The 14,983-nt window shown below is 46.4% G+C and overlaps 1 protein-coding gene across 6 annotated transcripts in view; it reads left to right on the top strand.

Moving 5' to 3' along the window:
• Positions 1–14,983, top strand: part of GLI3 (GLI family zinc finger 3) — a 281,330-nt gene that overhangs the window by 257,656 nt on the left and 8,691 nt on the right. For all 6 annotated transcript variants that reach the window (XM_058725475.1, XM_058725474.1, XM_058725476.1 and 3 more), the window contains 3 exons: positions 4,710–4,859; positions 6,221–6,385; positions 11,958–12,248. In XM_058725475.1, coding sequence (XP_058581458.1) covers positions 4,710–4,859; positions 6,221–6,385; positions 11,958–12,248 — 606 coding nt within the window. The remainder of the gene's footprint in view (positions 1–4,709; positions 4,860–6,220; positions 6,386–11,957; positions 12,249–14,983) is intronic.

Here is a 14,983-nt window from a genome sequence, read left to right as displayed (position 1 = left end):
AGGCCCTGCTTGGGATTCTTGCTGTCCCTCTCCCTTCCCCTCCCCTGCTCATACTCTTGCTCTCAAAATAAAGAAAACTTTTAAAAGAATGTCATGGGCTCTGCTAGTCCAAGGAAGAGACTGAAATCACCTAATCAGGGGTGAGCAGACCAATGGCCCACAGGTAAGGTCTGGCCCACTGCATGATTTTGCACCGCCCTTGAGCTAAGAATGGTTTTTACAGTTTTAAATGGTTGAAAAAAAATATTTTTTAATGTTTTATTTGTTCTTGAGAGCAAGAGCACGGCAGGGGTGGGAGGTGGAACAGAGGATCTGAAGTGGGCTCTGTGCTGACAGCAGTGAGCCCGATATGGGGTTCGAACTCATGAACCATGAGATCACGACCTGAGCCGAAGTCAGGCGCTCAACCAACTGAGCCACCCAGGCGCCCCTTGAAAAAAATTTTAAGAATATTTCTTGACATGTGAACTGCTCAGTGTCAAGGATAAACAGCTGTACCTGTTCACTTACACGTTGTCTGTGGCCGTTCGCCTAAAACAGCAACAGAGTTTGAGTGCCTACAAACTTCTGACCACCAAAGCCTAAAATAGATTACTGTCTGGCTTTTTACAGATAATGTTTGCCGACACCTGATCTCTGGTTCATCACCAAGATTTAACAGACAAGAAAACCAAGGTTCAAGTGGGAGAACTGAGCTGTCCAAAGGTACACAGCTCATCAGAAATTGATCTGGGAGGCATCTTCCGATGCCCACCCCGCACTCTTCCCACTGTAGCATAGGGTCCGCCCTAAGATGAGCCCTCCTGTGGACACTCGCCACAGAGGCCAAAGCAGCTTGGGAAAGAAACGTAAATATTTAGGACCCATGGACATGTAAAATCTATGATTTCTTAGAATTTGAATTTTCACTTGAAATCTAGAGCCAGGAAATGTGTTCAGCTTAAAATGCATTTGAGCTGCCCAAGTAGGCAGAAGGATGCATCCGTATTTCTGTAGAGTAATTGATTACGTCCTGTGCTCAGCACTTGGACCTGGGCCCTGCCGGCTGAGGTGGTAGGATCTCATTTCAAGAAAAATAACTTGTGGTCTCACTCCAAGTTTTCACTCGAGCAGTTTCAGCAAATGATAAAAGCATATGAGATGGAACTCAGGTCTCCTGTACAGGGACCGAGAAGGAAAATCCCCAAGATGCTAAAGTGAGGTCGCTCCTACTTCCTGGTGCAGATTCTTCTGCGTCCCTCCCCATGTGGGGATGCAATGGCTGATCTCCATGGGATCCCCGGATTAGAGATCGGCCCAGAGGCCAAGATCAATGAGAGTTGTTGAGGTATAAATAGGAAAGGGGATCTTTTAGTCACTGTGCTCTCCAGCTCCTTGTCAGTTCTCTCCTCCAGCTTTGCAGCGGGTCCCTCCACACCTTTGTAGACCGCTGCTGTGACTTCCCAGCCTTCCGGTTTAAACCTCTCCTTCAGAGCCTTCCGTCGCTTGGCATGCACTTGAGGGGGCTGCTGGGGTGTTGGCTTCTCCTCAGTTGCCTCACCCAGAGGAACGGACCCCTTCCCTCTCCTCCTAGAGTCTCTGACTTCACTGGCCACCCTTGACGCCTCCCCTGTTGCTCATTCCAGCTCCCCACCCCGAGTAAGGCCCGTTAACCTTGGTACTCTGTCCTTGGGGGCAGGCGTCCAAGTGCTGCTCTCTGGACGTGCGTTCTGTCCAAGGTTGTATCCTGCAGTCGTGCCGCTGGTGATCTGACCCAGCACTCTGCATCCCAAGTGGGCCCAAGCTCGCCTACCTCAGCGGCATCCTCCCAGCCCATGGAAACTCTTACCTTCTTACCGCACCACGCAGTGGCGTGCTGGAAGCTTCCTGTGTCTGCTAGACCCATCCACCCATCCTCTCCTGCCACGCATGTTCCTCACACTGTTCTTCAAAGGCACCAGGTTCTGTCCCACAGGTCTCACTTTTCTGCCGTGCTGACCCTTTCTCCCCACCCCGTTCCCGATCTGCACACCTGGCTGGTCTCTGCCCCTCGCTTAGGTTCTGCCACGTCATTGAAGAAACTCACCCTGCTCTTTGGACACAGATTTGAGACCCCCTGTTAATTATTTTTAGAAAACCCTCTTACTTCCTTTCATAACACTGATCACAACTATAATTATATGGTAATTTAAGCCATTATCTGCTTGGCTCCGGTAGACTGTCATTTCCTTAGGGCAGGAAGTATGTCTGTCTGATTCCCCGGCACAGGGCCTGGTGTGGAGTGGACCCCAGTACACACAGCCCCAGTAAACGCATGAGAGACCAGTAAAACGTTGTAATCACAGATCGTACAGGAAGCGTTTGTTAATTGATGAGAAAAAGCGTTTCTAGAAAACTTGAGACTCAGCTTAAATGCAGCATCCACTCAGAAAACTCTGATTTTCCAGCTCATGCTCAGGTAGCCCCACACGTCTCCCCTCGGAGACCTGAGAGTCTTGGGTAACAAGCACTCAGTTCTCTCCAGGAAGTGTACATGCAAAATAGAGTGAACTCACCTTGTATTTGCTTACTCCACCCGGCAGGGTAGAGCTCACATCTGCATAGCATTCAAATCCTTTTGAATTCTTGAGAGTGTGTTATCTTCAAGTAATAGAACCCTTTACTTGCAGTCATGTTGTATGGATACCAGGTGAAATGAAGCTGAGTTAGATCAGCAGGAGCATCAAGTTCAAGCTCTTTTGTCCAGCGAAAGTTCAGTGTGCACATGAGTCCGAATCAATTCAGCAAATATTTACCGAGGACCTGCCAGGTGCCAGGGACACTGGTCAGTTGCTGAGAATAAGAAGCTAAAAGATGTGGATCCTGCCCTCCAGGAGGAGGCTCAGCCCTGGTTCTAATTCAGCTTTACAGCTCAGCCTGCCCCTCTCCTCCTTCCTCCTTCCCCTCCTGTCTCCTTTTTCTTTTCGTGTCCCTCAATCCAAGTAGCTTATTTCCAATGACTTGGGAGAAAGTGAACCAAGAGCAGTGTTTAGGGAATGGATTTGTGTGATCAGCAGCTGTTTCCCCTGGAAAGGAGAGTTTGCAGAGCCCTTGTGTGTTCCGTGGGCTTAAAGGCTGGGCTCTGGCATACCTCGGGACAGTCCTGGCTGATAGGTGTGGGCCGCAAAGATGCGCTTGAAGCATAAATTTGAAGATTGCATGGTGTCCCCTGTCCAGCACCTCTGTTCTCCTCATACCCTCATATACATAACTTTTAAGAAATGCTAGTACTTAGGATAGTTGGCTTTTCAGAGGACACCCACGTCTGTGTGTCCTGGGTTGCTACACCCTTGGAGATCCAAGTGACTCTGTGTGGTTTCCTTGTGGCTTGCAGCACTTCTGAGAGGACCCTGGTTGTCTCCCGCTGTGCTCTGCTCAGTCACCCACTCTCCTCGGTTCTTCCACCTTTCCGACAGCTGCTCAGCTCTCCGACAGAGAGTTCACAGCAACTGCCTTTCTCTGCCCGCACCCATTTTTCAACTCCAGAAAGTGGGACCAACGTCATTTGTTCTAGCGGGCCGCCTCCTGGAGGAACGGAGAAAGGCCGACTGAGGGTGGCATCTTGCCCTCAGGCCCCCGGAGACCACTCATTCAGGAGCCGGAGCCTAAGCAAGAAAGTAATTAAGTGTTCTGTCACAGCACACAGTGCATGGAACCCAAAGGGAGCGTTCTCTCATTGAACAGATTCATTTGTGTGGGGTTTCCGTGGATGTTTCAGAAAGGGCTTGCAAGAGCCTTAAATGAAGGCAAATAGGATGTGGGGTAACCAGAGAATAAAAGCAACAGGTTCCACCCAGGACCCAGCTTTCCTCACTAACCCATAACTGGACACTTAAATCACATTATCATCTTATTTAAATGGACTTAAATGGGATCCTAGTTGAGAACTTTCTCTGCCTCTGGTGCTTCCTTAGGTTTCCTGGGTCTTGGGGTGTGAATCCAGGGAGCCTAACATTATTTGAAAACTTTGAATTGATAAGGAGTTCAGGGAAATTTATCTTCATATTAAAAACCAAGTTAATAGAATTACATAGAGCTGGAAAGAACCTTAGCACTTAGGGAAGCCATCCCTTTATTTTGTCCCTGAGGAAGGCTAAGATCCTGAGACTAAAGCATTTTGTTGCTCCCTGGTTCCCTTCAGTATCTAGTTCGTTTGTCTGTGATTATTACCCAACGAGAAAAAAACCCACAAATTGGAACTAAAGTGTAGTTTGAAAAGGTGCTTTGGTTTTTTGCCGCCCCTTTATGCAGAATCAGGTGTGCACACACACACGTGTGCTCGTGTTCCCGTTCTCTGCAGTGTCAGCCACAGCACTAACCCGGGACCCAGAGTGCGTGCGAGCTGGGGAGCACCCAGCTGCTCTGTCGACCGTGAGACCCCCACTTTGCAGAGGCCCAGCGAGGGTGTGCCGGCTCACCTCATTTCACAAACCCCCCACCTTCAGAGGCATTTCTGGGACACCCAGCTTCCTCTGAATAGGGAGACTCCTGCTACTTAGAAATGAAGCGTGCACAGTTACTAGGAGCAGATTTATTTAAGAAACATACGAACTGACACAAAATCACTTGTATGTAAAATTGTCCTATGTTCCTTAGGGCCTCCGGTTGGGGCACTTTCTGCGCCCCCTTCTGTAGCCTTCAGAAAGGAGTCCTGCATTGCTCTCTCCCTTTCTTTTTTTTCCAACCCCCAGCATATAAATAATGACCATATTCATGGTGAAAAGAAGGAATTCGTGTGCCGATGGTTGGATTGCTCGAGAGAGCAGAAGCCCTTCAAAGCCCAGTACATGCTGGTGGTGCACATGAGGAGACACACGGGGGAGAAGCCTCACAAATGCACTGTGAGTGTGCGGCACAGGCTGCTGGCTTGGGGCCATCTGGCACTAGTGCGTGTCAGGTTGGGGTTCAGGGTCACCCGCGGGCCTCTACATGCTATGCTGATGAACCGAGCTGAGGGGGGTGCGTGCGGCTGGGTGGCTGGAGGCACGGGGGTCTGAGTTGAATGCCGGTAGTTCTGAGAAGGGGTTCTGAAATGGGGGGATCGCCAGAAGTGGAGAGCAACAGCCACGTTTTGGGGGACAGTAGAAGTCGTCTGCGCTGTCCAACAAGGTGGCCATGAGCCACATGTGCCTCTTGGGTGCTTTTGAGACTTGTCCAGAGCAACCAAGGAACTGATAATTTTTTAATTTAAAATTTTTTTAAATTTTTTAATGTTTATTTTTGAGAGAGAGAGAGGCGGGGGAGGGGCCGAGAGAGAGGGAGACCCAGAATCCAAAGGCAGGTTCCAGGCTCTGAGCCATCAGCACAGAGCCCAACGCAGGGCTCGAACTCACCGACTGTGAGATCATGACCTGAGCTTAAGTTGGACGTTTAACCGACTGAGCCGCCCAGGTGCCCCTTAATTTAATTTAATTTAATTTAATTTAATTTAAAGAACGGTAAATATAAAGTCAGCCTCTGCTGGCAGGCAGCTAGCACATCACATAGCACAGTTGTGCAGAGTGGCAAGTGGGCAGCAGTGGCTGGGACGCCCTGGCGGGCACTGGGAATGAGCATGTGACCACCACGCCGGCCCCAGCACAAATGCCCATCACGCTGGAGGACTCGGAGGGCCAAAGGAGGTGCGAGCCTGGACTTGAAACACTTGAGTTCACTTTTAAAAGTATAACCCAGATGACTTGAGAGTTTTTCTTTGCCTTCCTAGTCTGTCCCCACGGCCTGGTATCCACCCGCAGGGTGGCTGGGACTCAGCCTCTTTCCCTGAGGTGCCTCCAAACACATGGGCACTGCTCAGCCCTGCACTTTACATCTTAAAGGCCCTTTACAAACATGATCAAATTCCGTGCCTTTGTATGGACACAAAGCCATATTAGTGAACTTTGTGCTGAATCTAAAATCAGTGGGAATTTGAGGAGATCAGTGAGCAGATAATGAAACCCATTGTGCACATTGAGTGGTCTATTAAAAAAAAAAAAAAAAAAAAAAAAGACCTCCAGGACTTTTACTAGCCCTGAAAATGCAGTCTCTTGAACTGCACTGAGCCCCATCTGAATCCCAATAAATGCAGAGTTTAGTGGACTTTTGTTCCTCAGTTTTGAAAAGCTGCTGACCCTCCAGACGTCAGTCTTTCATCAACTCTGAGGGACTGTTGGGCATAAGCCGGGATTGTGTGGAGTAATGCAGATTTACCTGTTGTCCCCAGTTTGAAGGTTGCACAAAGGCCTACTCGAGACTAGAAAACTTGAAAACGCACTTGAGATCCCACACTGGAGAGAAACCGTACGTCTGTGAGCACGAAGGTTGCAACAAGGCTTTCTCAAATGCCTCCGATCGCGCCAAGCACCAAAACAGGACGCATTCCAATGAGGTGAGGCTCCTCTACGAGACATTCTTTGGGCCCAGAGCTCGTGGTGCAAACAAAGAGCCCTCGTGGGCAATGCACACGGAGGGGAGGCCCATCCCGTCTGATTTCCTGTCTGCCATCCCCAGCAAGAGTGTGCACTAGCTGCGGCTGCAGGTGGGGGCCTGGAGCCTCAGAGGTAGGGGCTGAAAAGGGGCCTGGTTTGCCAAGGAATGCAGATCAGGAGGGAACTTCAAACCCCTGACTAGTCTCACGTTGTTCAGAACTGCCACCTACTGGTCAAACAGTCAGAGCATTTAACTGTGGCGTTGCTACTGCTTGCTCCTCCTGGAATAGCAGGATCCATGCAGAGGACGACCCTGTAAGCACCCAGGATAGATCAGAAGCAGTGTGCTGACAGCTGATAGCTTACTGCTAAGACAGCCACTTTTGTTTGCTTTCTCCAGGTGGTATCTTTAAGTGCATTATATCCAAAAAGACTTTCACAGGGCAACCAGCCTTGGCTAAACAGGATTTCCAGACATTCTCAATTCCAGAGGATCTTGGGAGAGCTATTCTCAGCAAACCAGAATGGTTGCTGGTCAGTCGTTTAAGACAGCATATTGAATAAAAGCGCCATGGTTAATGGGTGGTTCCTGCTGTGTTGCTGTTATTTGTAGGTACTTATCCCCCCAAAATGTCAGAAGGAGCATAAGAATGAAAATGATTCCAAACTATTTTGCTTATGTTTGTTTTTTTTTTTAATTTTTATTCATTTTTGAGAGAGACAGAGCACCAGCAGGGAAGGGGCAGAGAGAGAGAGGGAGACACAGAAACCGAAGCAGGCTCCGGGTTCTGAGCTGTCAGCACAAAGCCCGATGCAGGGCTTGAACCCACGAACCGTGAGATCATGACCTGAGCCCAAGTCGGACCCTTAACCCGCTGAGCCGCCCGGGTGCCCCTGTTTTGCCTGTGTTTTAATGCATGTCTACCTGTAGGCCTCCAGCTTCTATTTGAAGGTCTAGCTCAAGTTCTGACTTGTCTGTGATGCCTTCTCTTGAATGAATCCAGAGATGAACAAAAAAGCTCTTCATGTTTTGGGTAAAAATGCGATGGCTGGCCAGAATTTGTCAACAGGAGACATCGTTCTGCCCCGCTAAGCACGTCATCAGTGCAGTTGCAGTGTGTGAGAGAGGAGCATTTGACCTTTCAGCTCAGGGACCATTGGCTTTAAGGTCCTTGCCAAATGTCCCTTCAGCTTAAGGGACAGAGCAAAAACATCTCTGAAGAGATTAACGACACTTTTTTTTTTTTTTTTTTAAGTTTATCTCTTTATTTTGAGAGAGAGGGAGAAAGAGTACGAGCAGGGGAACAGCAGAGAGAAAGGGACAGAGAGAATCCCATGCAGGCTCTGCAGTGTCAGCACAGAGTCCAATGCGAACCGCGAGATCATGACCTGAGCAGAAATCAAGAATCAGACACTTAACCCACTGAGCTACCCAGGCGTCCCCCACACTTTCTTAAAAGCACACTCACACTGAAGCTCATATGTGCAGGTTCACATGTGTGAACTCTTTTTGAAAGGGTCATGGTGGACTAAGGAGATTGCATCCTTTGGAATCTCATTATTAGTCAACTGTTTGAGGATGCTTTGGGAGAGATCCCACATACCCATATTTTCACATCAAAAATGCTTTTACAGCTCAGTCGGTTGGGCGTCCGACTTCGGCTCAGGTCGTGATCTCCCGGTTCGTGGGTTCAAGCCCCGCATCAGGCTGTGTGCTGACAGCTCGGAGCCCGGAGCCTGCTTCTGATTCTGTGTCTCCCACTCTCTCTCTGCCCCTCCCCCGCTCATGCTCTGTCTCTCTCTGTGTCTCTCAAATATAAACAAAGGAAAATATTTTAAAACAATAAAAAAGCTTTTACTACCCGCACTTCTTGTAGTGTCACCTACTGTACTTGTTTTGTGAGAACCTCTAGGGAGTCTAGGCGAATCCATAGAGACAGAAAGCAGATTAGTGGTTGCCAGAGGCTGAGGGGAAGGGAATAGGGTAAGGATTTCTTTTGGGGATGATGAAAACATCCTAGAATTTGATTGATAGTAGTGACAGTTGCACAAGATTGCGGATGTACAAAATGCCACTGCACCGTGCAATTTCGAAGTGTTCTTTTAATGGTATGTGAATTATATCTCAGTTTAAAATGTTTTAGGGAATGCGATTAACTTAGAATTAAATTAAAATACTTAACTGCATTCCATATATATATATATATATATATATATATATATATACACACACAATTATGACTAGAAATTTAGAAGACATTCATTCCTATAGTATATAGGCCCAGGGCCCAGGGCCCACCCCTGTTCTTATGGAGAAATCGGGGCAGTGAGTGTGTTAAGATTAGTGGTATGCACATGTACAAACATACTTACTCAGCTTTGTGTCTTTCTTATGGACCTAAAATATGTGCACCGCAGTTTGCTATGCTTAAATGCATTACAGCTAAGCTTGTACACTTCTGTGAGGTAAAAAGTGCGATGCTGTATGAAAGTTTATCCATTAGGAGAGTAATAGATACCTCGGTCAGTCCTCTCTTTCACCAGGGTGGAACAGTTTATCTAAAATAAATTAACAGCCTTGAGCATGCAAGGCTTGGGCCTTCCGAATGATGGACATTTTCACATCCACCAAAATTAAGTTTGTCCAGGAAGTCTAGATTTGTGTCATAAGACGGTCCTAGATAATCCTAGATATCTTCTTTCACTTATTTGCTTTCTTATTTGTACTTTCATTCATTCATTAAACAAATAAGGAGAGCTAGTTAGGTGACACAGCGCCTTGCTGTTCCAGGTTCGGCACAGAATACCGTGGGCTAGAAGCCAGTCTGGCCCTCCCCACCCACCCCCAGGCTGCCTCACCCATGTGGGGCTGTAACAGTGACCTCTGCCAGGGACCCTTCCTCCAGACCACACAGCTTATGTCCTCCCAAAGCCACACTAAACAAGTTTCCTTGGGGTCTGACTCGGTTGTATCTCCTTCTCCAGAAAGTTCCAATGGCTCCCTCTTACCTTTAGGGAAAGTTTAGACTCCCTGGGCTTGTACCTGCTGTCACTGGGCCCAAGCCTGCCCTTCCAGGCTTGACCTCTTACCTTTGTGGCCGTGAATGGCGCTGACAGCCATGCCCCTGTGCACGAAGCGGTCCTGACTCTGGACCTTGGCTTTTCTTTCGCATCCCCTTCCCTAATTTTTATCCCTCAGAATCTTGTTCTTCTTTCAGGACCCAGCTGCAATGCCTCCTCCTAATAAAGTTCTGTTCATTGAGTAATTACTGTGTGCAACACATCAGGGTGAGCATTTCGTGTATGTTGTCCTGTTTAACCCTTACCATGACCCAGTGAGCTGGGCATTATACCCAGATGTAAAAACTTAATAACTGATGCCTCCTCCAATCAACCCAACTGAAAAATGGTTCCCCTGTGTCCACATCATTCTGTAGCATTTAGAGTTTACCCTGGTGATAATTACATGCTGTCATATTTCTCCTGCACATTTTATACCCCTGACATCAAATCCTGCGGTATATAACTTTGTGTTCACAGAGTCTTGCATATAGAGTAGGGACCACGAAATGTTTATTGAAAATCTAGTCGGGTAAATTCCACAAAGTCAAGTACACAAAAGTATCCATGGCTTTCACAAAGTACCTTCGGTTCAGGGGGTCAAAAAGAAGACAGCCATGGCAGAAGTTGAGTTATCTCGGACCGTGAGACCGGCAACATTTATCTTCACCTACAGTTCTGTTTCATCTCAGCCATTGATCTCAACTGAACTGGGAGGCGAAGCCACGTAATTGGGTTAATGTGTTTTTTCATTAACGCATTAAGTTTCCTGAACCCGTGTTCTGATGGTTTTTTTTTTAAGGGGATAGTGTGTATGCTCACACACAAGGGCACATGGATGGGTCCATATGTACTTGTAGGTGCTGTCGGTCCTAGAAGCGTAGACTCTCCATCTCTAACTGTGTCCTTCTTTCCCAACTAACCCATAGTATACACATGCATATATTTATGGGAACAGGAGCTTCTCAGACGCATAGTGCTGGCCTGGCTGTGTGCCCTCCCCCGGCCCAACCCCTCCCTGACACCTGTACCACACATCCCAGTGTTCCCGCTGATGGAACAGCCTGTCACAGCAGTGAGGTGAGCAGGCACAGGGCCAATGTCAGAACACTATAAGGTAATGGCCCTGATCGCTGGAGCCATTCTTCTGTCCCTAATGCATAGAATTTGATGTGCTCGTCTCATTATATATATGCTGCAAATCACACAAGCCTCTGAATAGAAGTAATTCATAGTTAATGGGAATCAATTCTATCCAAAAGAATCGCAAATTTGGAGGTGAAGTCTCTCGGGATAATTTTCGGAGTCTTCACTTACTACATTAGGACATTTCATCGTTTTATGTAGCACTCAGTCTGTTCTTGGGCTTTTAGTGAAAAAGCATCTTTTAGACACATACATTCTTTAAGACAGGACATCTTTTTTAATATAATGGGTACATTACATTAATCATGCTTTTTATGACTATCACTTACCTAATAGCTTACCTTCTGATATACATAGACATCTACTCATATAAGCACTCATGCATATATTATATTTCAAGCCGGGTAAACAAGATCTCAGTTCTGATGTTGGTCATGAGTCGGTGACAGTGATTCTGTGATTTGAGTGAATAATTTAGCTGTAAGCATCCGTATACTTTTTAATGACAGCATTTGTAGGTTTGATCGCTGGCCCACAAAGGAAATAATTCACAGGCCTCAGTGTTCAAGAGCAAAGCCTAGATCAGGAACCCTCATTTCCAGGACACCATCCAACAGCCCTTCTCAGTTTGTGAGTGAGCTTTCATAGACGGTCTAACAGGGCTTTAGAGCTTTGAAAATCCGAAAGGTTCTGGATATTCAGAGCCCTGATCATCCCAGACCGTGGTAATGCCACCCAAACGGGCATATTTTAGTGATCTCTAACATTGAAGAGGGGTTGGCAATGTTTTAAAATTATGCCTGTGTATAGAGAGCACATTTCCACAAAGGCTGTAGGGATTTTTTTGGTCTGAAAACCAGGATATCCTTAAGGAATTTCTTCACACAGACCCTCCCCAAGGCATATAGCTTTCTTCTGATTAGGTGACAGGTGTCTTTAAGCCTTCTTCTTAGAAGAAGATGGTGGTCACTACCACCATCTTTTGTTACCATCATCTTCAAATACCTATTGAGTAGCTACCGTGACACAGGATACTTCTTCCTACTCTCAGGGTAAATGTTTCCAAGAACATACAGGCAAGTTACGCACTCCTCGCTCTCCTAGCACATTCTCTAAAAGAATAGCCTATTAAAGCTAGATTCACTGACCGGTATTCAGATGGCCTTTATTAAACACTTAGTACGTAGAGGTATTTGAACACGTCACAGCTTTGTGGCAGTGCTTTTGAAGGAATTCAAGATACGGTGTGCACCCACGAGACTGTTGGGCTGGGGCGTTATCCCTTTGATAACCGTCTCTTATTTCGTTCCATGTGGCTTTTGGCAGAAACCGTATGTGTGCAAAATCCCAGGCTGCACTAAGCGCTACACAGACCCCAGTTCCCTCCGGAAGCATGTGAAGACAGTGCATGGCCCAGAGGCTCATGTCACCAAGAAGCAGCGTGGGGACATACATCCTCGGCCTCCCCCACCACGAGATTCCGGCAGCCACTCACAGTCCAGGTCACCTGGCCGGCAGACTCAGGGAGCCCTTGGTGAGCAGAAGGACCTCAGCAACACTACCTCAAAGCGGGAAGAATGCCTCCAAGTGAAAGCAGTCAAGGCAGAGAAGCCCATGGTATGTCATTCACTTTCCTTCTGCTTGACCTCAAGCCACCCTAGGTCATTTTCAAAAGCCAGCTAGGGCATTAGGAGGGACCAGACTGCCCGGGTCCTCACTGCCCTGGGCTGTCTGATTGAAGAGGTCAGGAGCTCAGAGACCTGGGTTCCTTACTCAAGGTGAATCAGTGTAGAAGAGCTCAGAAAAGAGCATCAAGGTTTGCTAACGGTTAGCTAAATCAATCTGGAGCCAGACCACTTTGTTGTGGCAGGTAGAGAGGCATGACTGTCTACATTTTCAGCAGGGCCATAATGCAGAAAATCATCCATTCTGTCTTTCTGGAAACATGTTTTTTGTCTTGTGCTTTGCCCGGGTGACCCTGAGATAAATAAGCCGTGGTCCCCGGTCTTTAGGCACTTACAGTCCAGCAGGGTAGACAGACCAGCAATAGGCAAATATTTACAGCTCCATGTGCTGGGTCTTTAACACGAGTCTGCATGAGAGCATTCAAGGGGGGAACAAACCATCCGCGCACTTGAGGATGTGACTGGTGAGGCTGAGGGGGTGGCCCTCAAGTTCAGCAGAGAGGGGCAGGGGCAGGGCCGCAGAAGCCGTGGGGCCCCGGGAGGATGTGCAGAAGTAAAAATGAGTGAGGATAAGAAAGATTAGATTTTACTGGTGATGGGGAATGACTTGGCACAGCTGGTTTATTTTAGAAAAGCCAACTTGAGTTCCAGACTAGGGATTGGCTTGATAGACCAGAGACCATTTCTGCTGTGGTACCTGAACCAAGGAGGCAGAGAGCAAGGGAGGCATTTGAAAGATGTCACAGGGAAAACTCATTCTGGTTTGGTGACTGATGGATGGTTTATGCTACAGTCGTGGCTTCTCTCAAACTTCTGTTGGTTATTTTTCTTTATGTATGTGCCATACTGAAACATCTAAGACTTTTTAGAAGATGAGAAAAATGAAAAGAGAAGCTGTCCGAAGAGGTTCAGTACATTTGTATTTGGCAGTGTACCTAATGGAGTCAGCTCTGGGAACGTGTCAGGTTCTGGTCTGGCGCTCTCTGCATAAGGAGGAAATGTACCAGGTAGATTTCCTGGTACCAGGAAAGTTACCAGGTACTCTGTGCGCTTAGATTAACAGATGCCTGGAAATGGTCAGGCAGGCATATGTATACTCAGTTTAAGGAAGTATTTTCTTAAAATGAGGACAGTCCAGCAATCGGGTGGACATCCTGTGAATTCCAGAGTGATATCACCACACAGCAGTACGTATGGGTAAGAAAGAATGCACATTCAGTTCCAGGGTTGACAGAGTGGAGTTGAATGACTGACTGAATTTTAATGACTTACTGAGTTTGTCTTATAAGTTTTAGAAAGCGACATAAAGTCTAGCCAAAAATAATACAAATAAGCTCTCCAGATTTATCATTACTTCCCAGAGCGTAGCTGTATAGCTGTATTTTGCTTTTAAAAAGCACCTGAGTCAGAAAAGAAAAAGAAAAGGCACCTTAGTCAAAAGTTGATGTGTGTGTGATGACTCATCACTATAGTTTAAAATTAATCAGTTCACGGGCAGTGTTTTCTATACTCCTTTCTTTCGGGACCACATATCAATTTCCTAAAATAAAGTCCACCTGTACTGTGCAGAACATTCAACAGTTTATCCTCAAGTGTTTAATGAAACAAGGAAAATGAATCTGTAGTCTCCTAGATTATGTCATCGAGAGACAATGATTTATGTTCTTTGGACATCCTACGGACCCAGAGCCTCTCGTACCTTTAATGTACATCCCTAGCCCAAGGAAACTTGTCATCTCCTCTCCAAACACCCATTATTTAAAAAGAAAATTGGTAGAAATAGGAACTTCTAGTTATTTGGCTCAGTGACATCTGAGATGCCCCAAGATGTGAACTATTTTATAAAGTAATTAAATCATAGAAACATGGGCTGGAAGGGATCATAGAGATCGAGACGAGGCTCCATATTTTATAGGTAAGGCTAAAAAAATCAAATTTCCTACTGGGGTTATTGTGTACATACACATGCGAATAGAAGTAGACACCTTCATCGACATTTACTAATGCATATGAGATTTAATTTCTAATGTTCTTTCTTTAAAAACTTGTCTTTGATCATCATGCTATGAATTAAATTCTTTCTTCTTTTTTTCTTATTAATTCCACATCTCTTCTTTGTAATGCTCCTAAATGTCTTGTTCTCACTTCCTAAGGACAGTGGGTAATAAGGTGAGGGAATTTTGGCTTCTCTGCCCTTTTTGTTTTGTGTTCATTTTAACATTTAACTCTTAAGCGTTCCATTTTTCTTTTGTTTTTTTTGTGCTTTGTGATATCTTTGGTAGTGACCATTACTCAGATCTGTTTCAAACATAGAAGCAATGTGTTTTGAACGTTCAGCATGTGGAAATGTGGAGTTAGATGGTGAAACTCATCGTTTTATTTGTCTAGGCTTTCATAATAAATCACACTGGGGCCGACCAAGCAGATGTTCGCAAAGACTATTTAATTATCAGATTGACACATGTAAATTCATTCTTGGACCAGACAGGTACCTCCCTCTTTGAGGACGATCTGTATACGTTTGCTGTTAGCAAGTTAATCTATATTTAAATGTCTGAGCTCCTCTGAGCAGCTCTCGTTACAAGCTCATTTGCATCTCCTCCTGTGCCCTGTGGAAGGGAGTCTGCGGTGCGTGTGTACGTACACATCCACACAGATCCACACGCA

The sequence above is a fragment of the Neofelis nebulosa genome, chromosome 4, assembly GCF_028018385.1.
Source record: "Neofelis nebulosa isolate mNeoNeb1 chromosome 4, mNeoNeb1.pri, whole genome shotgun sequence".
Taxonomy (NCBI): Eukaryota; Metazoa; Chordata; class Mammalia; order Carnivora; family Felidae; genus Neofelis; species Neofelis nebulosa.
Note: the sequence above shows the minus strand (reverse complement) of the source record. Positions and strands in the feature narration are given on the sequence as shown.